General features: G+C 37.6%; 1 protein-coding gene across 1 annotated transcript in view; it reads right to left on the bottom strand.

Moving 5' to 3' along the window:
• The window catches only part of LOC122792348, a 461,671-nt gene that overhangs the window by 71,482 nt on the left and 364,570 nt on the right, over positions 1 to 25,619 (bottom strand). The window contains exon 5 of the mRNA XM_044060141.1: positions 17,567 to 17,721. Within this exon, the coding sequence (XP_043916076.1) occupies positions 17,567 to 17,721 (155 nt within the window). The remainder of the gene's footprint in view (positions 1 to 17,566; positions 17,722 to 25,619) is intronic.

The following is a 25,619-nucleotide window of genomic DNA, read 5'->3' as shown; positions in this document are numbered from 1 at the left end:
CAGACCAGTAACCATTGGAGTACCACAGGGCTAGGTGTTGGGGCCCCTATTGTTTGGAATTTACTTTTCAGAAGGGCAGGCCAAAGCAAAGTGCATGTGGCTAAGAAAGTTTGCAGATGACTGCAAACTGGGAATGACCATTGAATCCCCTAGTGACATTAACACCTGCCAGGAAGGTCTTACTCAAACCAATGATTGGTGCCAAAGTCACAGGCTCAAGTTAAACACTAAAAAGTGCATCATCACCCCCTCTGGCAAGGGAGATGTCCCTGCAAAGTACCACATTAACAACAACACCTTAAGTACCCAATCCAAGGTAAGAAAACTGGGCACACAGGTTGACAGCAAGTTCTCCTTTGACCATCATGTTTCCACAGTGGTAACAAAAGCCTTCTACATTTGCCATCTCATTAATAAGGGCATTGCCTCCAGAAAAAAAAAAAGAAGTTATAACCCCCCTGTACTCCTCCCTTATTTGACCAATTATAGAATACAACACACCCTTTCATATGTACCTCGCCAGGTACCTCCAACAATTGGAGAGGCCTCAGAGGTACCTTACAAAGAAAATTCAAGATGCCCAACACATGTTCTATGCTGATAGACTAAAATCCCTGTCACTATACTCTGTGTTGTACACACTACTCATGGGTGATCCCTGCCTAGCCTACAGGGCAACTGCAGATCCTGCTCTGATGAAAATGTCACACATTAGCAAGACAAATGGTACTTGCTGCACCCACTCTAGTGACCTCAACATGAGAAGTGATATTAACAGGACCTGCTGTAGTGAGGCTCCCCTTACTATGTAATAAGCTTCTAATCCCAGTAAAAAGAGCCCTTCGCTGACCCTTTTCAAGCATAATCCGCATAATTGGATGGGAAATTGCAAATTCACCCCTTGGGATTTACTTGCATCCCTTCTGGTCAGGGTCAGTAGGTGTTGAGTCTGGTCTATTAATAGCACAATTAAAAGTGGGAAAAAAACTTGGCTAGGCTTGTAAGTGCCTCAGGACCATTAGCCTAGTAACCTTCTGTGATCCTATGATCCTATGAAATGCATACAGTTGAGAAGTGTTCTAAATTTTCCTCCATTTTTTTTTTTACTTTATTTAATACCTTTATTTCCCTTCAAGCTAAACATTGCCAAGTGTGTTTGAAGGTCTGATTATAAGTAACAGAAATATGACACTTGAATCATAGTACATCAAGGTCAAAAGACAGGCTACGAGATGGTGCAAGTGATTTTGAAGAGGGGCTGCCATGAGAGCTGGAAGGTGAGTTAGTCAGACTCAGATGTCATGACCTGCTTGATGCAAGTGATCCTGCAGACACTGATCTGACAGTGATGTGGGATCATGAGAACTGGATGGTGAGTTGGTCTGATGTCGTGACCAACTTGATGCAAGTGATCCTATGGACGCTGTTGTGAAGTCCTGCTAGGTGTAGATGAATGCTCATGTGACCTGCAAGAAATACACGTTAGGACTTACCACACTGAAATTAGAATCAGTCTTGGAAGGGGAAGAGAATGGGGTACTGCCCTGACACGAGAGGGGGGAAAATCAAATGAGACCTTAAGAAAGTACTGTAATTAGCAGGGGGAAACAAGCACAACAGATTTCACATACACATACCTTCTTACACTCAGGCACTTAACAGAAAACTTCCCAAATTTCAAAGACCTCCTAAGTCATCAAATGGCAACACTAATCCACAGCAATCATTAAAGCACACACCAAAGGCAAAACCTAACAGCACACACAAGCCTACACCCAATGATCCCCCAAGAACAAAACCCATAACACAAGCAAACACTGTACCTAGTACTCTTGTCATTTGCCTCTCTGGACCTAGGATTCACAATATCATGGATGCACTCAAATCAATACACCATGGTACTAATATAATTCTATCATAGTTCTGTTCATGTGGGTGTAAATGACCTGGGACATACCTGACTAGACCATATGAAAAGAGACATTATGGGTCTGTGAATATGAATTGCAAACACATACATGCCTTGTACTGACAGCATTCTACCTTCACCAAAGATGATGCCACAGTATGAACAGAAAATTATTGAATTTAATTACTGACTTAGTTTCTGGTGTCACTCCAGGGCAATCCAATACCTATCAATATGACCATATTGCTTTGCCAAAGACTGCATCTGGCCCCCTAGGCTTTTAGATATTGGTTAAAACTTTATCCAACCCCTTAAAGCCTTTTTTTAGACAATATCAAAATGACAAAACTACCATCATAGCAAAAAAAAAAAAAAACCCTCAAAGCAATCTTAAGTGTTATTTTTCAAAGCTATGAGCCTAAACAAGAATGTCCACAACCTACAAGCTATCCTCACTGTGGACAATGTGGACTTATGTGCTATTATTGAGACTTAGTTTAAGGCTGTAGAAAGTACTCTGGCAGTGCAAAGCTACAGTATCTTCCACACATTTAGGCCAGCAGCAGCACAAACAGGGGCTAAAGATGTAGTTGTCTTGATCTGCATTAGCAACAAATACAACTCCAGTTTGATTAAACAGGATTATGCCCTGGAGTTCATCCACATCCAAGTTTTCATAGACAAGGCTCCTTACCATGTCCTGGCCAGCTACAGGTCACACTCTATGACTCATGAAGTTCACAACTTTTGCACAGACCTACTAGTGGCTCCTACCATCCAATCAATACCCTATTTATGGGAGACTTTAACTACCCATGTATAGACTGAGAAATGTATAGTGCTTCTAATTCACAGGCACAATGTTTTCTGGACTTACTCAACATAAACATCCTGGACCAGATAGTGTACACTCCAACCAGAGGATCAAACATACTAGTTCATAGGTTCATAGGTTGGTACTAGGCTATCAGCCCTAGGGCCTATACATTCTCATTGGTGTATCAGACCACAACTGGCTATTTCCTTTGAACTATTTACTTCCCTGGACCCCTGTCTAAACCTGCACTGATGTGAGTGAACTATTCTAAATCCCATCCAGTCATCAAGTGATAGTTTGTCAAAATTCACTGCTCCTCCAAACCCTGAGAACACAGCTACCTTTGCAGAATTATTCACAGAAACCCTGTACAAACATGTAAATGGCTGCATTAAGGCTGCAGTACCTACCAAGTGATGACAAATCTAGATCACTGGAACATGTGGCTCTGGTGGAATGGGATTTCTTTAAGGGTAGCATGTCCAACAGCTCTGGGTTTGACATGGCCTTGTATGTTAAGAGAAACTCTCAAATATCAATTATGATGACAAGATAGCCTCCCAGGCAAAGAACAATTAGAAGACCTTCTTCAGTTATGTCAGAAACCTTAAAGACATCACTTAGTGAGTGTGCATTTCTGGTTATAAAGTTGGCAGATGTCACTTGACCAGGGTGACATAGGAAATCTACTGGTTGATAAATTAATGGGTCTAATGAGGGATGAGTACCCTGGGACAATGACCTCCTTTTTTCTGGATGAAAAGCCCTTAGTCAACATGAGCAAGTTCTGGTGGAACTTGCTAAGGTCAAAAATACTGATTCAAAGGGCCTAGAAAATATCCAAAGTTGTCTCAAAAACAGCCTAAAAACTTGACCTAGCAGGACTAGTTGAGGCACTCTCAACATGGGAAAGCATTACATCCTTCCCTGTGCCATATTCTCATTGGTGTATCAGACCACAAAGCTGTTTCCTTTGAAATAAAAATCAGTCCAGAAAACCCAACTAAACCTGCACTATGGAAATAATTATCATGTAAAAGATCAGCAAGGACATTGGCAAACTATAGACACTGGACCCATTCCAGTTTGACTTTGTTAAGGGAAGGTTTTGCCTGTTCAGCCTGGTAGACTTCTTCAAGAAGGTTACTAAGGCTATGGATGAGGGGAAAAGTACATACCACCTACCTTGATCCCACCATATAGGTGTACAAGGTACGTGAGGACAAAATGGGTTGGTTTGCATGGCTAGGCCTATAAAGACCCTGGTGGCCATTAGCCTAGTATAATCCTATGAACCTATGAAACAACACAACAATGAAAGCATGCCTGCCATATTCACAAAAAAGTTGTCTGACACAAAACCCACAATTATATACACATGAAGAATCACAATCCAGCCATGTAAGGTTGTGTTGAACCCAATGTTTGTGCCACCAAAATGCATTTATGATAGTAAGGCAAAAACAAATCTATCCTTCCCTACCACTTTTTTATCTCTTACCATTTTCTTGTATTCATATAGTGTCATATTTGATTCAGCAGTGACACTCATAAATGTAGTGACACTCATAAATGTCACAGTAAAGACACATATATGTTTAACCAAAATATCCTTGACAATAGATGGAAAAAAGGGTTTCATTTTGATAGATTGACACCACTTTTCCCAAAAGTAAAAACTCAACAAGCCTTTCATTGAAAGCACTTTGGGTGAAACTTCTAGAAAATCTTTTGCAAGTTGCAGGTATACATTCCCAATACTGCTGTAAGGAATTTCTATTTGTAAATGATACTTGTACAGTATTCACTTAGGTCATTATAATATGTCCATCATATCAGTAAAGCAAACATTTCTTTAAGTAAACTCAGTAATCTTATATCATTTCAGACTACCTCATATTAATTTGCAAAATTTCTATTATATTTGCTTACTTTAAAAATTCTGCTGTTTCTTAAGCCATTTGCCACCTAACTCAAGTAATCACAAGTTAATATGGCGGTCTTAAACTTATTTGTATAAGTTCGGAGTCATTTATGTATTTTATATGCAAATTAGGCCCTTTTACGCTTATTTCTATGAATCTCAATAATACTTGAATGTGTAAGGGAACTTGTCCTTGTAACTAGGACTCGATTAGTCATGAACGCAACTTTGGGTTCACATGAATGCAGTGGGAACAGCAATGGAGTCTGCAGCAGTCCTCAGTAATCCCCACAATGCTGCAGGAATGCAGGGATAACCTCAGTCATTCTCTAAGCTGTCAATGAAAAGAAAAGGAAAAATGGAGTAATATGCAGCTGAGTTTGCAAAACCATGCAACATAATCCCTGCCCATCTAACATGATCTGGCACAACTTGTCACATTAAACTCAACATTTACTATAATTTGATACTGACATACACACAAGAACTTTTATTTCTGCACAAAGCAGCCCTTCTCCCCCCCAAAAAAAAACATTAATACTGATGCTATACTGCATAAGAAATGCATAAAGAAATTATTTCTTCATGACATTGAGGTGTAATACTCCAAAAACATAGCAACAACAAGGTACAGCAACAGTTAAGTTAAAAAAATGATGATTTAATTAATTACTTTTATCCACCATATAAACCAAATGTGAATGCATTGCAATGCAATGCCTGAGACCAAAGTTAGAAAAAGTAAATAAAGGAAATTTACGAGACTAAAACAGAATATAATATGCTGTGTTCAGGATAGCAGGGCAGTTAAGGTTAGTAAGTTCGTTTAACCTGTTACTTCAGAGAAGATGTCTAACATTTGAGCATGAGTACAGAAAACAGGTAATCTAGACACTATGTCAGTTTACATTGTTCAGGACAATCAGAATGATGTACAGCAACTTGAATTGTTTATCAGAACTGTTTATGGAGACAGTATTCAGATATTGTGAACATCTAATAAAACCTTAAAGGAACTACAGTGTTTGGAGAATTCATGCTAAGCAGTGCACAAAACTTGGTTCATAAGAGAGAGACTGACACCTATTGAAACATGAGCTTTGATAATTAAGACTTTTCATTTCTCAGTCTCATTGTATACAGTGTTTCCAGCTAATTAAGGTACAGTATGATATTATCAAATCTTACAATGGCACCCAATGTGGGGCTTTCCTGAAAGAAACACTGGTGCTGTGCAGTTTAATGCTGTCTTAATGAGAAACTGTCATGCCATAATTTTCAGTTTATTCTGTATAGAGTTTACAGCTCTATTTATGCAAAATACACTGGTATGCTGCTGAAGTCTGTTATGAAACAGTTGCTGTCACTTTAAACTGTTAATGAAACTTTGAAGTTATTGCCATAAAACTATATGTGAAAAAATTACTTACTGCAGCTGTTTTGTTGAAGTTTGAATGAAACACGAAGTGCTGCACTTTAATGACAACAGTGTACAGTGTTATTTATAGTCTGTAAAACACATGAAGTTGAATGACACTGTTATTTTGTAGATTTCTGTAGAACACACGTAGTGTAACCAAGTCTGGAAATGAACAATACCTTCACTGAAAGGGTGGTGTACTGCTGCTGTTGTACTTCTGCTGTATAAACAGTCACTGTGAACTTAAGAAAACATGCTTGTACTGGAAACTGGATATGAAAATTTTCAGCTGCTTTGCTAGGTTATGAGAAGTATATATCTCTCCCCAGACAGCAGGTCACGTCAAACGCCATTCACGAAGATTAATAAGCTACAGACGGCTCACATTCTTTCCAAGCCATAAAGTTATGCAAGACTTTATATGCATCTTTTAGTTAAAGATTCAACAACATTTAAATTATTTAATTTAAGTTTTTTTGCATGTAAACATGTCAAGTAATACTGCTACAGTTAAAATGTCAGTAAAGTTTTGGTTTAAATTTAAAAATGTTTTCTTAAAGTTAAGGGTTATTAGTTCAAAAATGTTCAATATGTCTAAACGAAAAGGTTTAATGACTCAAAAGTCAGTAAGGTCTCCAGTTTAAGCATACATGCTTCAGCACATGCAATTCAGCACAATACTTTGTTGTAGTATAGTTTCACGTACAAATGTTCAGAATATAATACATACAATTTGGAATGCAGAAGTATGTTGCAGTATTGCAAATGTCAACACAGTCTACATATATAACATGCAACAATGTCTCAAGTTCACACTGCACCAAAAATAGATGAGGAATCAAAGTGCAGATTTTGTAACTGAAGAACAGACTTCAGTGCTAAGTAAAAAAACACATTCCATTACTAGCTGTAAAGATCAGAGCATTAATCTGTCATGGTTTAAGGTTATTTCATTATTTACAGACAAATCAATTTCAGTGGCACATATAAAAGATACAAGTGTGGTCTTGTCAGAATTTAAAAAGTCAAAGATTACGACAGCTACGAGTTCAAAGTGTAACAGCTCTGTATATACTGGTTTAGATTTTAGTAAAAAGATATGTGCAAATGTACAGATTTTAAAGAACTGGTTATGACAGAAACATGCAGATTTATGGGTTAAAGATAAAATAAATTCCAGTTCAGCTGACACAGCTGAAGTGCTCAGAAAGAGATATTGGGTGTGGTCAGTTAAGGAAAAAGGGTAACCATGTGCCTCTATGTTTTGAGGTATATCAGAACTAACAGTCAAATTAATTAGCAGAATAAAGGGTTTGCAGTTGGTAAATTAATTTTCTATGATTGTTCTGTTTAAGAACTCTATATTAAAGTGTTGCAATGCATAAACAATATCGTAATACAAAATGCAAAATTTAAAGTCAATGCTACATTGTAAAAGTGACAACACAGTTAAAAATTCAGCTCCTGTGTATAAAAGAGTACATTATGTAATCAATTTCAGACTGTATGTGTTTCGTATGGAAATGGCAGTTTGCCAAGCATATGAGCTCAGATTACAGTCAGCCTAGTAAACTGAATTATGTTATATGGCCTCCATTTTGATAACATATTCTTGTAGCATTCAGTACTAATGAAAAGTTAAATGACGTTAACTAAAGAAATGGTTATGGTGAGACAGTGAGTGGAGTTTCACTCAATGAACAGTACGTTAAAATCTAAGGGTCATGAGACAAAATGTAAAAAGTTCAACAGTTAAAACTGATTGTATATAGGTGCAAAAATGCACAGTGTTATATTATTTTCATTTACAACTATCAAATTAAATACAATTGCTACAGTCAAGACCTTAGAAAAGCTGTCCATGTTAGTGGTGAGACAGAAACAGATTTTAATACTAATTTTTTAGCAGTAAAAGAGACTCCACCAATCCCAGCAGTTAATACTGGACATGGAAACACAAGTGTGTAAAAGCTGGTACTTAGTTCCAGTTGGTTCCAATAAAGCTAAACAGGTTACTGATTTAAATATTGTTAGCTTTTCAAATACAAGGCAGCCCACTATGGTTAATGACTGGGCAAATGACGTAAGTAATGTACAAAGTTCAAGCCCAAAGGATAATCAAAAGTATGCTGTAGCTCAAACTAATGTTGCCAGTGACATACCAGATTTTCAAAATAAAAAGGACGGCAGACCATACATTTCATTTCTCATGACAGTTTTTACACTATCAGGGTTTAAAAGGTCAAAGGTAACTGCAGTCAATAGCAAGCCCTTGGAGTTTGGATTCTGAAATAAAGCCAATCAGTTTGGGAAGAAAATAACAGCAGAATTATTGTTACATTCTCAGTGTAACAGTACCATTTTAAAATTACATTATGTCAAAATTAAGTGTTGTGTTAAAATCTAATGTAAAAAATCAGTTTGTCTGCAGACTTGCAAGAACTTATTAGCAGAAAATGTTTATTTCATGCAGAAAAATGTATGTTTATTTTCATGCAGAAAAATGCAAATACAGTCAGCACAGCAAGCAATGCTGCCGGTTTATAATTCTTAAAGCTGCATTTCATGCAGAACATGTAAATAAAGTCAGGGCAATAAGCAATGCTATGTTATTTTAAGGACCTGCTACTAAATGCAATCAAACAAGAAATGAAAAGAAGAGGTTTAAAAGGCCTAACAATAAAGAGGACACTTCAGCATTAAAGCAGGCCTTTCTTTACTTCATCAGTGACTGGAAAAATGCAGAGCAAATTTTGGCAAAGAACTGTGGATCAGAAATTGAACGACTATGTGTTTCAGTTATTTCATCAATGTTTGTTTAAAGTTAAAGCAAGTATGTATGTATTCATGTTTTCAGGTTCATGGTAATTTGTACAGCATTAGTAGTTTCAGTCTGTGTTCAGATGGATTTTAGTTTATTTGTGTTCAGGTAACACTGTAAAATGTTCTCATGTTTCAGACAATTGTATTAGTTAGGATATAACATGTACTAGTTTCAGTTATACTTTTATCTGTGTTTAGTTAACACTGGCAAAGGATATTCCTTTGGTTTAGTTAGTTTTCAGAATATACACAGCTATTTTAAAATGTTCAGTAGATGCTAATGTAAATATGAGTCAAGTTTCAGAATATGACATTCATATTCAGTTATGTGTTCAGTATAGTACCTTTCAGTCAAATCTTAAAATACTTCATATTATTCAATCATTACTTAAGGGTAAAGTAACAGAATAATTTTTGTTACAGCCTTATTATTTAAATAATAGGGAGTAATAGTAATAGTCAAAGCATTGTACATTTCAGTCAAATCTCAAAATACTTCACATTATTAATTCATTAGTTAAGGGTAAAGTGACAGACTTATTTGTAATTACATTATTCAGTCATTAGTTAAGGGTAATGTAACAGAATTCTTTTTTACAGGTTTATTATTTAAATAATAGGTAGTGATAGTTATTCAATGCATTCAAGGCATAACAGGGTAGGTTTAATTTGTTAAGTAGTTTACAGAATATAGTGCACATTTACAGATTGCAGTGCACTTTACATTAGTCAGAAATTAAAGACACTAACAGACAATGCAAAGGTATAGATTTAAAATACAGAAAGTATAGGTTTTAGTAAACTATTATAGCTCATAAATATTCATAAAAGATTAAAAAGGGTAAGTAGCATTATAAATAAAATGTATAGACACAAGTTAACACAGAATATGATAATTATGCTTCAAGACCATTTATAAAGTTATCTTTTTAGTGCAGATTTCAATTAGTCTTCAGGAAATAGCCATCATGCTTGATAGGCTAGACAATATGTGGCAGAAGAAGCTGCCAAGGAGGGGATTTCCTCTATATCCAATGCAGTAAAAGAAAATTAAGGTAAAAAGTATAACAGGGGGGCCAAGTGGGCTCAATGGCTGAGGAAAATCTGGCAAAAACCCAAGACATGCAGGGGAATGCTAATAAAAGGGCACAATGCAAATTTGCAAGTCCAGTCCCGGGAGTAAGGCTGTAAGCAGCTAATAAAGTACAACCATCAGCTACTAGGTTATGTAGGTTTTCAGAAAATTTGGCCTATAATAAGGTATAAGTTTTAAATAAAAAGAAAGTATGTAAAAGTAAAGAAATTCAGGAGGAGTGTATAATATGTCTGCAGACTTACCATACATTAAGAAAACCTCAGTTGCAAAGAAGGGCCAGTTTAAAGAAAAACATGGTACAGTATACAAATAAATTTTGCAAGACCTATTCCTACAGCAAAAGGGGGTTAAATAATGTACAAGTTTTAAAATACTCCAATTCAAAAAGGCCATAAATGCTCAAGTGGCACCTAGTGGTCAAAATTAAAACTGCAAGTTTATTCATATCATAAAGTTAATTCAAATCATAAAGTTAAAAGATTTCAGCCCAGCCAAAGCATAAATGCTCAAGTGGCACCTAGTGGTCAAAATTAATATTGCAGGATTACCAAATATATATTTTTATTTTTATTTTCAGATTATAAGTCAGGTAGCATAAAGCTAAATACAGTAGTTAGCAATATAAATGTAAGTAGGTCCAGTAGACTTTCATCAGGGATCTCAGGGGCAACTGTTAGATCAGGGTTTTTCATTGTACAGTAGTTATTAGGCATTAGACAGGCATAAAGAATAAAACAGGCCTAGAAATGATGTTTTATTTATGCATACATTTTAGAAAAGCAGAAACAAAGAATATTTCACTGAATGTTGACCTTGCTAACTAATAAATGGTATTTCATTTATGCATACATTTTAGAAAAGCAGAAACAAAGAATCTTCCACTGAATATTGACCTTGCTGGCCAAGCATAAAAGACAGTTTATTAAAAAGAAAAGATAAGCATAAAGTGTCTAGACAGAATGTTCTTTTCTTCAGGAAAAGATCAACTACAGAATGTTCTTTAATGAAGCACAGACAAAGCCTGAGACCAGGGTTAGAAAAAGTAAATAAAGGAAATTTATGAGACTAAAAGAGAATATAATATGCTGTGTTCAGGATAGCAGGGCAGTTAAGGTTAGTAAGTTCATTTGACCTGTTACTTCAGAGAAGATGTCCAGCACTTGAGCATGAGTACAGAAAACAGGTCATCTAGACACTATGTCAGTTTACATTGTTCAGGACAATCGGAATGATGTACAGCAATTTGAATTGTTTATCAGAACTGTTAATGGAGACAGCATTTGGATATTGTTAACATCTAATAAAACCTTATTAAATTAACTACAGTGTTTGGAGAATTCATGCTAAACAGTGCACAAGACTTGGTTCATAAAGCAGAGACTGACACCTATTGAAGCACGAGCTTGGGTAATTAAGACTTTCGTTTCTCAGTCTCATTGAATACAGTGTTTCCAGCTAAATAAGGTACAGTACAGTATTGTCAAATCTTACAATGGAATATTTTTGTGATAACACAATTTTGTGTATAAATGCAAATATATTTATGATTAAAGAAATATATGCAAATATGCATACATATGTCTGGTAAAATACATATGTACATCTGCATGAGTATACTTACAATTATTTTTCATGTATATAAATCTATGTTATGTACAAATAAAACAATATTTGCATTGCAATATAATTTTATTTACAGTAGGTATTACCTTATTAGTTGAAACACATGCAGATATTTTTTGTAAAATTTCTGCTCTGGATGAAGAGAATTCACAGACTATTACATGGAACTGCAAGTTAGGTATGCAAACCAAAACAGTTGAAAGTAGAACCTAAACTGAAAGTGTATGATAAGATTCCAGAAAGTACCCTTCACCAAACTGACAAACTGTGCACACAGACAAAAGGGTATCAATTTGAAGGAAGATGCAATTCTACTATTTACTTGCATTAAAAGAAATATTGTCACAGTATGAGAATTCAGAAGTATATAAATTTAAAAAAAACAAACAGATATACTAAGCAAGTGCAACAGTGACTGACATGCCTTGCAGAGTACTAGTACTCATATCAGAAATGTTAAGGAAAAAGGCTAAGTTACAGGTAAACAATAACAGTCTTTTGTCTTCTCCATCTACATGAAGAGGAGAGTAACTAAAACAACACTGAAGATCCTAGAAGAATGAAGACATTGGTTGAAGGTGCTGGGAAGTATGAATAAAGTAATAAATACTGTTTTCTGTCTTTAACTGATTTATTTTATATATAACTGAAAGATTATTTATAAAGAATGGTAGTAGAAGAACTAAAGTGCTTTCAGTACAGTATTGCAACCAAATCCTTATCAGGCAGAACTATCAAATATAATACCATTTTTACACTGTGATCAGTATGCTGCAAATGAGCACCACCAAGACAAGATAGCAGTACACTTATTGCTCCCATATACACATTAAAATTTCCCATACAATTTGTTTTAATTCAATAAAGACTAAATGAAAGCAAAATTGATTGATGATAACTTGAATGGTGTGCAACATTATGTATGAATTTATTGTGTGCATTTCTTCTTTACCCACATTTTCTCTCTTTCTCTTATTTTAACTATGCATTCATTTGTCTTTCCTTATTTTCTTTCTCATTCATTTCTCTTAATTTTATTTACAAATCCATATTCTTTAGGAGCAGCCCAGCTGCATGACTCCTAGGTTAGGGAACATTCACCTTTTGCTCATCCAGAGATGTCCTCACAGGGTTGGGGTGGTGGCAATGGTCCTGCAGGCACCCTGGAACATGACAGCTTGGCAAGCATCACTGAACAGGGGTTTTGGGGCATGGTTGAGGCTGTGGTGGAGCAGGCCATGGACAGACACATTCAGCCAATTAAGGCTTCTCTTCAGCGGGAGGCATCTCTTCAGCAAGTAGAAGACTCAGTGCTTACACGGTGATGACCACTGTGCCACCATGAGACTTTGACTCATCAATATTGGAGTCCTGCACTACAACACAATCTGGAAGTAGAAATGTTTGCAGCCTCATGGTCTGGGGATATGTCTTGGGCTGCACTCTTCTTCACCCTCTTCTTTCCTTCCTTTATTCCCTCTCTTACACCTTCTTACCTATTTCCCACCCTCTTGTATAAAAAAGCTGAAAAAATAAGGGGTTGCTCCACCCTTAGAAACATAGTGCCCATCATCTCCCATCTCCTTTAGCACAATCCTCTTGATGTTTTCCTTCTGTGTTCCTTTCTTTGTTATAGCATTCCTTTTTCATTCTTCCCAATTTCTCCATTTCCCATTCTTTTGAGCAAACCATCAGGATATCCAAATAAGGATATCACTATATAAAGCATTTTATATTTCTTTATTTTTTTACATTCTTACTAATAAAGCTATGCTGTCTGCCACCTGCCTTAAGTCTTTCAAGAGTGACTGCGGATAGCTGCATTTGTCCGCAATGTCCGAGTATATACAGTCATATGATGCCTGAGGATTTTATGTAGTTCTTCACATACACATAATGATTTACTTCAGTTACTTTACTTTTCTGCCATAAGTAGGACGGTTTATCAAAAATGCCTTCACATTTGCTTAGAGTGAATAACATGCGCTTAATGCATAGCAGTGCTCTTCATTTATAACTACTATGCAAGTGCGAAACCTGGGACTATGACTACTTCCTTAAATAGCAATGAACAGCCATTTGACTGAAACATACAAAATCTGAACTCAACTTAAATTACTAATTAAAGTGCTTATGCTTCACAGCAAACCCCCTACATCTCTAAACTTAAATATACCAACTCCACACTCACACCATCTGAAAAAATACAAAATACCTATAACACAAGAATAAATCCCACCCAAGCATCTCAATGTCTTTATGCAAGAAATCTGCACAAAGCCCAAAATAATGCAAAAGCATGAACAATCTTTGAGATTTACTCTAAGCCACTAAAAACATTACAAAACAACAGGTACACCCAGTCACTGACATGTCTTAAAAAAAGCATTTACCCCTATGCACTCCTCATGTGCCTCTTATTTAAATATTCTAACTCCATGGGTGCAAAACCATGGTGAAAAGAGAAATGAACACATTCAATGAATCACTGCCAGCATGCAAGTAGAAATCACACTTACAGAGATTTTCTGTGTGAAACACCGAACAATGACTTCAGCATTAGGAAATATCAAGATTGATGAGATGAGTTGAAATCACCTCGAATTCACACTTGACAAAGTGTAGGACAACAGGTAAAAAATAGGACTGTTTTTACAAAACCAAGTCTTATTTCACAGACCAAGAACACATCACCACAACCCATAAACTTCTACTCCAGTGCCTTTTATATGCTTCATCTCTGTTCACTAACCTACAATTATGTCAGCTAATTAAACCAGAAATAAGTTATAGTAAAACTGCCAACTTTTCAGAAACCTCATACTCTCACCAAAAAAAATAAATAAATAAATCATCATTGATAGGGAGTTACATTTTTAAACTGGCTAAGAGCTATTCTCACCTCAGAATGGCCCATCACATCACAGTACAGTTCTAAACAAATTTCTGCTACAAGCTTCCTATTGAATTAGTACATGACCCAAAGACAATTGTAGCTGTGTCTTTCGGCTTTTCCCAGATAGGGGTCGCCACAGTGGAACTCCGGTCCGCTAATGATTGGTAGTTGATTTTTACGTGACGTGTTACCAGCCCTGACGCACAACCTTCAACGAAGGTACACCCATTCACGCATGTCTCCATGCAGAAGACACTCTAGCTGAGAATCGAACCGGACAGCGTCTTACTGTGAGGCGACAACGCTACCTCAGCACCAGACAATTATGGTCTAAAAATCAACATTTAAAAATGCCCATGGGGATTCTTTACATACATTGTATGTAGCTAAACTGCAACATTCTGCAAACCTCATTCTACTTCAAAGCTTCACTAAAAATATAACTGTCATGAAAATGGACTGCCTGTGTACCACATTTTCAGACTAACACACAAACCCTACCACCTGGTCTTGACAAATTATCATCCCATCCCACTCACTAATCTTCATGTTAAACACTTTCTAAACAAACTTTCATCAAGCTTATATAGTTAAGTTTTAATTTCTTTACATACTTTATCTCCACATCACTCACTGGCAAATACCCTTCAGTTCTTTACTGCCCCTCCCTGTAACCAACAGTCATTTTATTGCTTTAACATCCCAAATCCTCTCATAGCCATTGTCTTTCTAAATGTTTCCATCATTTTTTCAGTGATCATTAAGTCTCTTAACACCCATACCAATATTTTTGAACAAGAACATTGCCATCTACAAATAAAGGTTTCTGTAAGCTCTGTCAAAACAAGGCTTACCAGATCTTATGTATACTTCTTATATACATATTTTTTAAGAGGGGACAAAAGAATCTGTCAGCTATGAACATATGTGGTCTAATCAAAAAGGCATGCGATGTATTAGCTGTACCTTTAAGAGTATTGTGATTATATGTTATGTACCCACATTTCGCAATGTATGTGCTCTGGAAAATTACATTATACTGACTGTTTTTGGAGATTTTATAGAGCTTTTATATATTATTTTGTGATTTAATGTATAATGTCTCTACTGTAGTATTTAAGTTATAATGTCTGTTTTATGGATCTTTTCTCCCTAGGCCTCTGCTAAAAATAGCTGTCACAGATATTTTCCCAGGCACAAATAAATAAATAAATAAATAATTTATTTGACATTTGTTAACCGGGTTAGTCCATCTGAGCCAACAGCTTGTTTTCAGTGGAGACCCGAGAAGAAAAGCTCCAGCAATGCAAACATAAAAAGATAACATAGTAGGTAATACACAAAAACCCAAGAAAAACAGTGCAGCAAGACAACATAAGCAAAAGTTACATATGCAGTAATCAAGTGAAATGGATAACTGTAGTAAAAAAATGAAGTAAATACAACTAGTACATTTAAGTATTTACAGTAATGAGATGCCTTACCCAAGTAGCATAATGTAGTATTGTCTAGTGTGCAGATTAGTCATTAAATTATTAGATGTAGACTGGTAGGGAAAAGAAAAAGAAAGAAAAATGCAGATTATGGAGGATTTAGGCAAGGGCAGGCTTTTGAGTTCAGAAAGTAGTGCTTGACTTCAGTTTTAAAGCAGCTGGACTGAGTGATGCTACGAATATGAGGTGGTAGCCTATTCCACACAAGGGACACAGAGTGTTTATACAGGAGTTTACCATAAGGTTTGTTGGGTTTACAGATGTCTAGAAGGTGCTGGTAGGAACTACGAAGAGACCGGGTTGGATACTATGGTAGAGAGCAATGGGCAGGCTAGCAGTTTGATGAGTAGGGAGTGTGTGAGCTGCAGCTGGACAAGTAGCAAGAGCTGGGGGAATTCTAGCCATTTAAGCTGTTTCAGGGCAAGGCAATGATGGGATTTATAAGGTTGGTTACTGGCGAATCTGGCTCTGTTATTGTAATCTTGTTCTAGCTTGGAGAGAAAGTTTGATTGGAGGTGAGTTAGGATAGGGGAGGTATAGAGAAGACATGGAAGGAAATAGGTTTGGGTAAGGATGGGTTTGGAGTTGGGAACAAGAAATTTCTTATTCCTATAGAGAAGACCCAGTTTTATGTTAGTTGTTTTGATACAGTGTTGGATATGGATGTCAACTTTGAGTTGGTTATTGATTATTGTACCCAGTAACTTAGTGTGAGGCTCAGCTTTGATAAGAATGTTATCTAGCAAAGAAATAGTAAAGGTGGATTTAAGATGGTGGAGAGTTTTGGGGAGAAATAATAGGGGCATAGTTTTTTGGGGTTGAGTATAAGTTGATGCTCTGTGAGTCATTTTTCCACAGATGAGGAGTTTTGGGTGATAGAAAGAAGTTGAGAGATGTTGTCTGCATAAGAGATAAGAGTAGAGTCATCGATGTACTGTATGGGGGAGGAGGTGTTGCAGAAGGAGTAAAGATGATTGGTGAAGATGTTGAATAGGAGGGGGCCAATGACTGAGCCTTGAGGGACACCAGTTTGGATAGGTAGGAAAGGGGAGCAAGCAGATTACCATCTGACAGACTGGAGCCTATTTGATAGAAAACTTGAGAACCAATGAAAAGGAGAGGAGGAGAGATTAAGGCCAGTAAGCTTAGTAAGTAGCATGGAATTGGAGACAGTTTTGAAAGCTTTAAAGAGGTTGAGAAAGAGGCAAGACACAAGGTGGTTTTTGGCCCTGGCTTCAGCAACAGTGTGAGTGAAGGATAGGAGGGCAGTGGAGGTGCTGTGGTGTGGCATAAAACCATGTTGAGTGGGGGTCAGAAGATTTTCATTAATAAGGTGAGTTAAAGGTGATTGTGAATACACTTTCTGGAGATTTTTGATAGAGGAGATGGGATGGCAATGGGTCTGTAGTTAGAGGGCTCAGTGGAGTTACCTCCTTTGTGAAGAGGAATAGTGTAGAAAGATTTCCAGATGTCGAGACAGTAGCTTCTTAAATAAATAAAATAAATACATAAAAATAAATACATAATAACAATAAATAAATACATAAGTAAAACACCTTGCATACCTCTGGAGCCATTGCAATAACTTCTTGATAATGATGTTTGGCATCTCCAAAGGATTCTTCTGTACGAGACAGAGCACGTGCCAGTCCTAAGTGATGCACATATGAGCTACGGTTTATTGGCTGTTGACCCACAATTTGAGTTGTAGTTGTAGTTTCTGTACATAAAATATGTAAAATAAATGCAAAATGCCATTAAAGTTATTATGTTTACATCTTACAATATTCGGAGTTGTTCAGATTAACTCAAACTAGCTACCAGTACCATTAAACCACATGATTGTTGAGTAAGAGTACAGTATTATAGTATATTCATGATGATTAGCAGTTTCAGCTATTATGTACATTAAGGACAGAGTTCAGAATATCAGCATCTACTAGATCAACCACTGCAAATGTGTGCAACTTGTTTAACTAGAAAATGTGCTGCCTCTAGTTGCTACCACATCCAGCAAAATCACTTCAACTCTACAGACATTATCAAGTAAAATACAGTACTTCCTCACTAGCTCCTCACGTTATGAATACCACAGTGTCACTCTATCCAAATTTAGCTGTCTCCCTGTATAAGGCAATGCCAGTGTCTTCCTGGGCTCCCTACTCTTCAGTTTACTCCCATCTAGGCAAACCATCTCCTCTATGAATGATGGTCATTTCAGCCACCTCTGCCTACAACCTCAGAAGCCAATCTGCAATTGGTCCTTCACTCCAAACCCTGCTACAGAACTGCAATACTCACATCATAGCTTCTCAGTGCAAGCTGCAAAATGATGGAAGTCTCTCCCTCACTACCTCATCAACAATACAAACTACACAAAACTCAGGTCTGAATTTAAAAAGTATATGAAAGAGCCACACCAGTGTAAAAGTACATATTTCCTCTCCTCTCTTCTTTCTAACACCTCTCTCCCAACAATCTTACCTCCTCCATTCTAGTGTATTAATATTGACTATGTCTTTGTTTGTAGAACTGCTAGTATATCTGTTTTCTTAGCTATGGTTTCACATTTCTCCATATGAACATTTTGCTGGTACCAATTCTGTATGTGTTAAAATTTGCTTGAAACTATGTTGTTACAACTCACAATGTAACCCAGATTGAGCCTGCAGTTGGTCAGTTTATGATCAGTGCTATATCCTAGTAACCAAATTGAAAATAAAGAAATAAAAAAAATAAATTACAAAATAGCCATTCTGTTCATTTCCATTTTCAATATAATGAAGACATATGGAGAGGCTTTGGAAAATTCATGATATTAGCTGCAGGTAGCTTTTACTCCAGTAGGTCTAACTGGAAGCTTGCTTATAAGGTCATAGTGGAATACAAGGCTAGCCAACCTAAAGGGCCATTTTAGGCCTAGCCAATGACCTAAAGTCAGAATCAAACCCTGTACCTTGCCTCCATGACATGAAAATTTACTTCTATCAAGATTATATCACTCCAGATGGGATTTGAACACAAAACCCTGTATTAGGAGGCCATTGCCTTATCCATTAGGAGGCCATTGCCTTATCCATTAGGCCACTAGGGCCTGTCAAAAGGACTTGCCCAGTGTGGGGCTTAGCAAACAAGATTAGACAGACAACCATTTCCAGTACCTTGGCATAGAAGGATGAAGCCCTAACTATGGTCCAGGTGAACCTGTTTCAAATAGTGGTTCAGGTGTCTGATAGGGAGGGCTGGGTGTGCCTATCCTGGGAGAGGGGAACATTCATCTTGGTACTGCCTAAGTCTAGGTATGGTCCATAGTGGGGAGAAAACTTCAGATGTCATCATGAGAAGAACATAGGGGAGAGGGAGGGGGGTCAAAACGAGGGTAGGTAATAATAATAATAATAATAATAATAATAATAATAATAACAATAATAATAAATCACTCCCTTTGTAGAAGCAGTTAATAGCAAGATCCCTTGAGGATGCCATTAAGTTCCACACTGGTGCCAGCCAAGAATGTGAGTTAGCTGAGGGATGGAAGGAGAAGCTGGCAGACCTGATGATATATGGGAGCACTGGGCCTAGTACCAGAAGGAGTGAAGTAAGAAAGGAGGAAATAAAAAAAAAGGTTAGACAGGCAACCCCTGACTGCATGCTTACAGAAGGTGGGAGCCTCAGTGATCAAAACCTTGCTCACCCCCCAAAAAAAAAGAATACGACTTTGATATATTACATTAGACTTTTAATATGTTTTAAGGAAAGGGAAAACAAAATTAAAAGCTTCCTAGTTATATCCATTTTATCCTAGTTATATACATTTACTCTGCGTACCTGGCCCTAGCGTCCTTGTTTATTTGTCCACCACCTTGTAGCATTACAGTGGAACCAACCCAGCTGGCAAAATGACCTGTTCAACCTACCCTTATAACAGAAACTTAATTAAAAGTCTATCACCGTCCTGTAAAAGATCCCGGTTACCTAAAGAGGCAAGAAGTTTATTTGTCCACCACCTTGCAGCATTACAGTGAGACCAACCCAGCTGGCAAAATGACCTGTGCAACCTACCCTTATAACAGAAACTTAATTAAAAGTCTATCACCGTCCTGTAAAAGATCCCTGTTACCTAAAGAGGCAAGAAGTTTATTTGTCCACCACCTTGTAGCATTACAGTGGGACCAACCCAGCTGGCGAAAGGACCTGTGCAACCTACCCTTACAACAGAAACTTAATTCAAAGTCTCTCACCATCCTGCAAAAGATCCCTGTTACCTAGAGAGGCAAGAAGTGAGTGCTGTCTAAACCTGAACACTTGCCTAACAATTTGTATATGCTTTCTAGCATGCTACCTAGCTAGGATACCTAGCAGCCATACCCTCCCTCTACCCCTAAAGGTTTTTCTCTTTTACCTATCCAATCACTCTACCCTTTACACCAACTATTTAGTTCTATCCTTGCACTATCTCCAGAAACTGTTTCTTGTGCTCTGTATACCTTATACCGTCCTTCTCTGCTCACCAGATTCAGCTGCAATTTCATCCTTTGCCCACTAGACAGCATCATAACCTTAGGCTGATTCCTAGCATTGTTTGCCCTCACTTTAACTAGAGTAAGGCTCAGATCCTATACTAAGTATCTTTTCTCCTGCCCAGCCTAAGAAGCTCTTTCCTATCTTGCTATTAGCACTCTGTCTGAGACTCCCTCCCTCCCTATACCTGATACCCATCTCTCTAATGTCCCTTACCTTGCACTTCCCAGCTTCTACCCCTCAATACTTAGCTGTATCTACTGAACTTTTCCTCAGTATTCACCTGCACACAGATAGGTTTTTCTGCTAGTCCTTAGCCACCTTGTCTTGGTTAGTGGCCATTCTTCACTGTCTATCTGCCTCCTAAACACTCTCTGTCTCCTATTCTTCTTATTACTCCTACCACCCCTCCTGTATATTTACTTGTTTCTTTTTCTTCCTTGCCTACCCTTTCCTCTAGGTTATCCCACTCCCTATATTCTAGTTGCTATTATTCTAGGGATAGCCCCTCCTTGATTACCTGTCCGCCTCTTCATTCCCCACCCCTTTCTACCTCACATCCTTTCCAATCCTATATAGCCTTCTTGCCCTGCGAGGTGCCATCTTTAGATACAGGATTCTACCTCCTGGCTGCTCTGTGTACCTGGCCCTAGTGTCCTTGTAAGTCATTTGTTCTGTTTGTTTTTAAATGTTTCACTAATCAATGATAGACTAATTGAATTGTTTTACTGTGAGTTGATATTAATCTTTATATATCTGCAGTTAGCTGCTTTTAATGAAAGTACAGTTGCAAGTACAAACTAGCAACCTCCTACAACAACATTACCAGATTTGCCACTGGTTCACCATATTAACCCACTTGATGTAAGAGCTGTGTAATTCATCTTTACTCACTTATACTCATAGAAGGGCACTAAAGCAAATAATCTTATTACCTTAGCTTCCTTAAGCTTGAACACCTACAAGGTTCCTTAGCAATTAATCTTGGTGCACTACTTTGCGAACTGTTTTATACTAGGACGAACCTGCTTTATGTTCCTATAACCCTCTTGGCGGCAACAGAGGCTTGTACTTTAACCTCTGGGTTTGTGTGAGCGTTCTATCATACTTTCACTTACTATAAGTGGTACTAGTAGGTTGCGCACACCCCTCTCACAGTCTATAATTTATTTTATTTTATTTTAGCTGCTCTCAGATGGCATCGGAGACCATATGAGCATTTGTACTCCAACACGACAACCGCAAGTAGTGCGGGCTTACCCTGATTTCCTCACTCTATTATGTTCTAACTGTAAACGTGAGAGGCCCATATGGCACTGCTAGCACATCCCCTTATAAACATTTAATTGTTTATTCCCTACTAAACAACTCCTCTGACTATATAGTACACCTTCTTACTTGTAGACACCCGGGGAATTATTTCTAATTGTAGACAGTGCTAGTACTGTTTTTCATTGCCTGAGTCTATATGGAAACTTTATAAGGTGTGGGAGCTGCCGATGACCTAGCGGTGATAATAATAGTGTTATTATTTTTTAGACCAGGCATTAGTTTGCAGGTATGAGGCAGATTTAAACTAGACCCTGTGTTTATTTGTTATTCCTCTGCAGCATATCTTTAACTAGTGAGTAATGCTTGTAGACACCTGGGGAATTATTTCTAATTGAAGATAGCGCTGCTACTGTTTTTTATATCTTGAGGCTATATGGAAACTTTATAAGGTTTAGGAGCTGCTGGTGACCTAGCAGTGATAATAATAGTATTATTATTTTTAGACCAGGCATTAGTTTCCAGGTATGAGGCAGATTTAACCTAGAACCTGTGTTTATTTGTTATACCTTCTGCTGCACTTCTTTAACTAGTGAGTAATGCTTGCAGTTACACTGTTTTGCATGGGCGTAGATAAATGGTGCTGTCGCTAACTACATTGTATGTGCTTTAGACTCCATTTGGCAATATAAGTTGACTATCCGCGTTTAAAAGGCGAGTACCTCATTTTGTGCTGTAACTGCTCTGTATATTCCTGTTGTTACTGTTATCATTATCGCAGATTTATTTTAATTGCCTTAGTTGAAAAATGGTTACCTTTTAGACCTCATATTGTGTTCGAAGATTCTTGGTGCATATGTGTAATTATTAACACATAGCTGCTCTTGTAAAGGACACTTACAACTAGGATATTTAATCTACTAGTTATGTGTGTCATGTTCCAGTTTGAATTAGGTTTTAGTGATGCCGCTTTACTCTGGCACTGTACTCTGATCTAGCTATTAATCTGAATGCTTTAAAAGGAATGATTGAATTTTTCAGAATTTATACTGTTGATTTGTCTTCCTTATTACTGTGTTTTCTTCCTTTATGCCTAAGTATATGTCTACTCACTTATCCTACCACTGTTTTTCTTTTACCCACTATTCTCAGGTTTATTTGTCCACCACCTTGTAGCATTACAGTGGGACCAACCCAGCTGGCGAAAGGACCTGTGCAACTTACCCTTACAACAGAAACTTAATTAAAAGTCTCTCACCGTCCTGTAAAAGATCCCTGTTACCTAAAGAGGCAAGAAGTACGTGCTGTCTAAACCAGAACACTTGCCTAACAGTTTGTATATGCTTTCTAGTACGCTACCTAGTCAGGATACCTAGCAGCCATACCCTCCCTCTACCCCTAAAGGTTTTTCTCTTTTACTTATCCAATCACTCTACCCTTTACACCAACTATTTAGTTATATCCTTGCACTGTCTCCAGAAACTGTTTCTTGTGCTCTGTATACCTTATACCATTCTTCTCTGCTCACCAGCTTCAGCTATAATTTCATCCTTTGCCCACTAGATGGCACCATAACCTTAGGCTGATTCCTAGCATTGTTTGCCCTCACGTCATAGGTTCATAGGTTCATAGGTTGGTACTAGGCTATCAGCCCTAGGGCCTATACAAGCCTAGCCATAACAATTCCCTGGCTATTTCTTCCCACATTATTTACTTTCCTGGACTTTAACTGGAGTAAGGCTCAGATCCTATACTAAGTATCTTTTCTCCTCCACAGCCTAAGAAGCTCTTTCCTATCTTGCTATTATCACTCTGTCTGAGACTCCCTCCCAATACCTGATACCCATCTCTCTACTGTCCCTTACCTTGCACTTCCCAGCTTCTACCCCTCAATACTTACCTGCATCTACTGAACTTTTCCTCAGTATTCACCTGCACACAGGTTTTTCTGCTAGTCCTTAGCCACCTGTTTCTTCCCTGCTCCGTTCGTCCTGCAGGCTCACTCTGCTCCCATACCCTACCCCTAATTCCCACCCACCCCCAGTGCTCCTACACTTATACCTCACAAGACACTCCCCTTCCCATAATTATCCAATTACCCATAATCTTTAGCTAAACACTATATAAAAACACTCCCTTACACACATTCCCCTCCCCAGTACTTCTACTTCCATACTATCTCTATCCTTCCTGGCTTTCTTATCTATCCTACTACTACTTTAATACATCTCTCCCCATTCCACCATGCTTAAATCACATCAACCTAAACTTAAATACTTACTCCTCTCTCTTGCATCTATACATATACTACTCATACCACTCATACTTACATGGTATGAAAACTCACACATCACTGCACCCCTTCATCCTTTAAAACAAACATTACCTACCAATCCACCTACTACACACAACCATGCAAACATTATCTCTACTTCAACCTACCTCTCCCCAAAATATCATAGGTAGCCCACATTAGTCTCCAACAAACCAGAAGAACACTATATACTCTTTTCAACCTCCTGAAACTCTTATATACATTACAACACCCTCTTCTTCATGGGGATATCCACCCCAACCCAAGACCTAACAATACCCCACTAAACCCCCAACTACCCCAAACCACAACTCATACAACCCTGACCAAAACTACTAACTCCTTATTGATAGCCCATCTTAATATACAGAGCTTAAACAATAAACTTAGCCAACTGCATACTCTACTGGACATACATTCCTTTGATGTCCTTTGCTCAACAGAAACCTGGCTCAAACCAGGAACAAGAGATAATGAAGTCATCCCACAAGGATATAATATAATAAGGGCTGACTGAACTACAAAACAAGGTGAAGGTGTAGCAATTTTGTTTAAATCTTATCTCAATGTGACTCTAGTAGACTTACAACTACCATTACATAATCACACAGAAATCCTTGTCTCCAAACTCCAGCTCAATTCTAGCAAAGCTATCTATATAATATGGGCCTATCTACCTCCAGGCAATAATATCAACACCCTGGAAAATATCCTATGCTTCCTCTCGTCCTCCCTCCCTCAAGAAACTCTAGTACTTGGAGACTTCAATATAGACTGGAACTGTTGTACTACCAATCAACCTTCAATTCATATTAACTTGTATGGCTTTCTCAATTTATCACAACCCCTACAAAAATCCATAAGCCTACTAACAAAGAAAATACATTAGATTAGATCCTAGTAAGAAACCATCCCCTCACTTATACTGCAGACACCCTACCTGATGACATTAGCAGCCATTCACTCACCTATATCATTAGGCATACAACATTCTTCCCTAAACAACCTATCCTTAAAACCATATGAAACAAAAAACACTTTAATGCTGTAAGTTTCCAAGCTGAGATACAAGCCTGTGATTGGTCTCCCTTAAAAGAACTCTCCCTTGATGAAGCAGAATCCCATTTTAACTCTAAATTCCTACAAATACTGGAATAGCATGCCCCTAGTCGATCCATAAGAGCCAGAAGTAAAGCAGCACCATGGCTCTCTAAAGAAACAAGACAACAAATTTTAGTAAGAAATAAGATCTGGTCTAAATGGAGATGTACTAAGAGCCCAACTGATCACCAGAACTATAATCAGCATAGAAACACCACAAAGAAAGCTATACTCCTTGATAAAAAAACTACTACCTAAAACTCCAAGACAGGCATCAGCAAACCTCACAAACATTGTGGACTGCTATTAACAAACTTCTACACCCAGGACACTCCAAGACTAACTCCTACAGCACTTTCTTTAAGTACACCTAAGGAAATTGCTGACACCTTCAATACCTCCTTTACTGAAAC

Source organism: Protopterus annectens, chromosome 1.part2 (genome assembly GCF_019279795.1).
Source record: "Protopterus annectens isolate FY-2018-M chromosome 1.part2, PAN1.0, whole genome shotgun sequence".
NCBI classification, from domain to species: Eukaryota; Metazoa; Chordata; order Ceratodontiformes; family Protopteridae; genus Protopterus; species Protopterus annectens.
The sequence above is the reverse complement of the archived record's forward strand: the minus strand, read 5'-3'. Positions and strand labels throughout refer to the sequence as shown.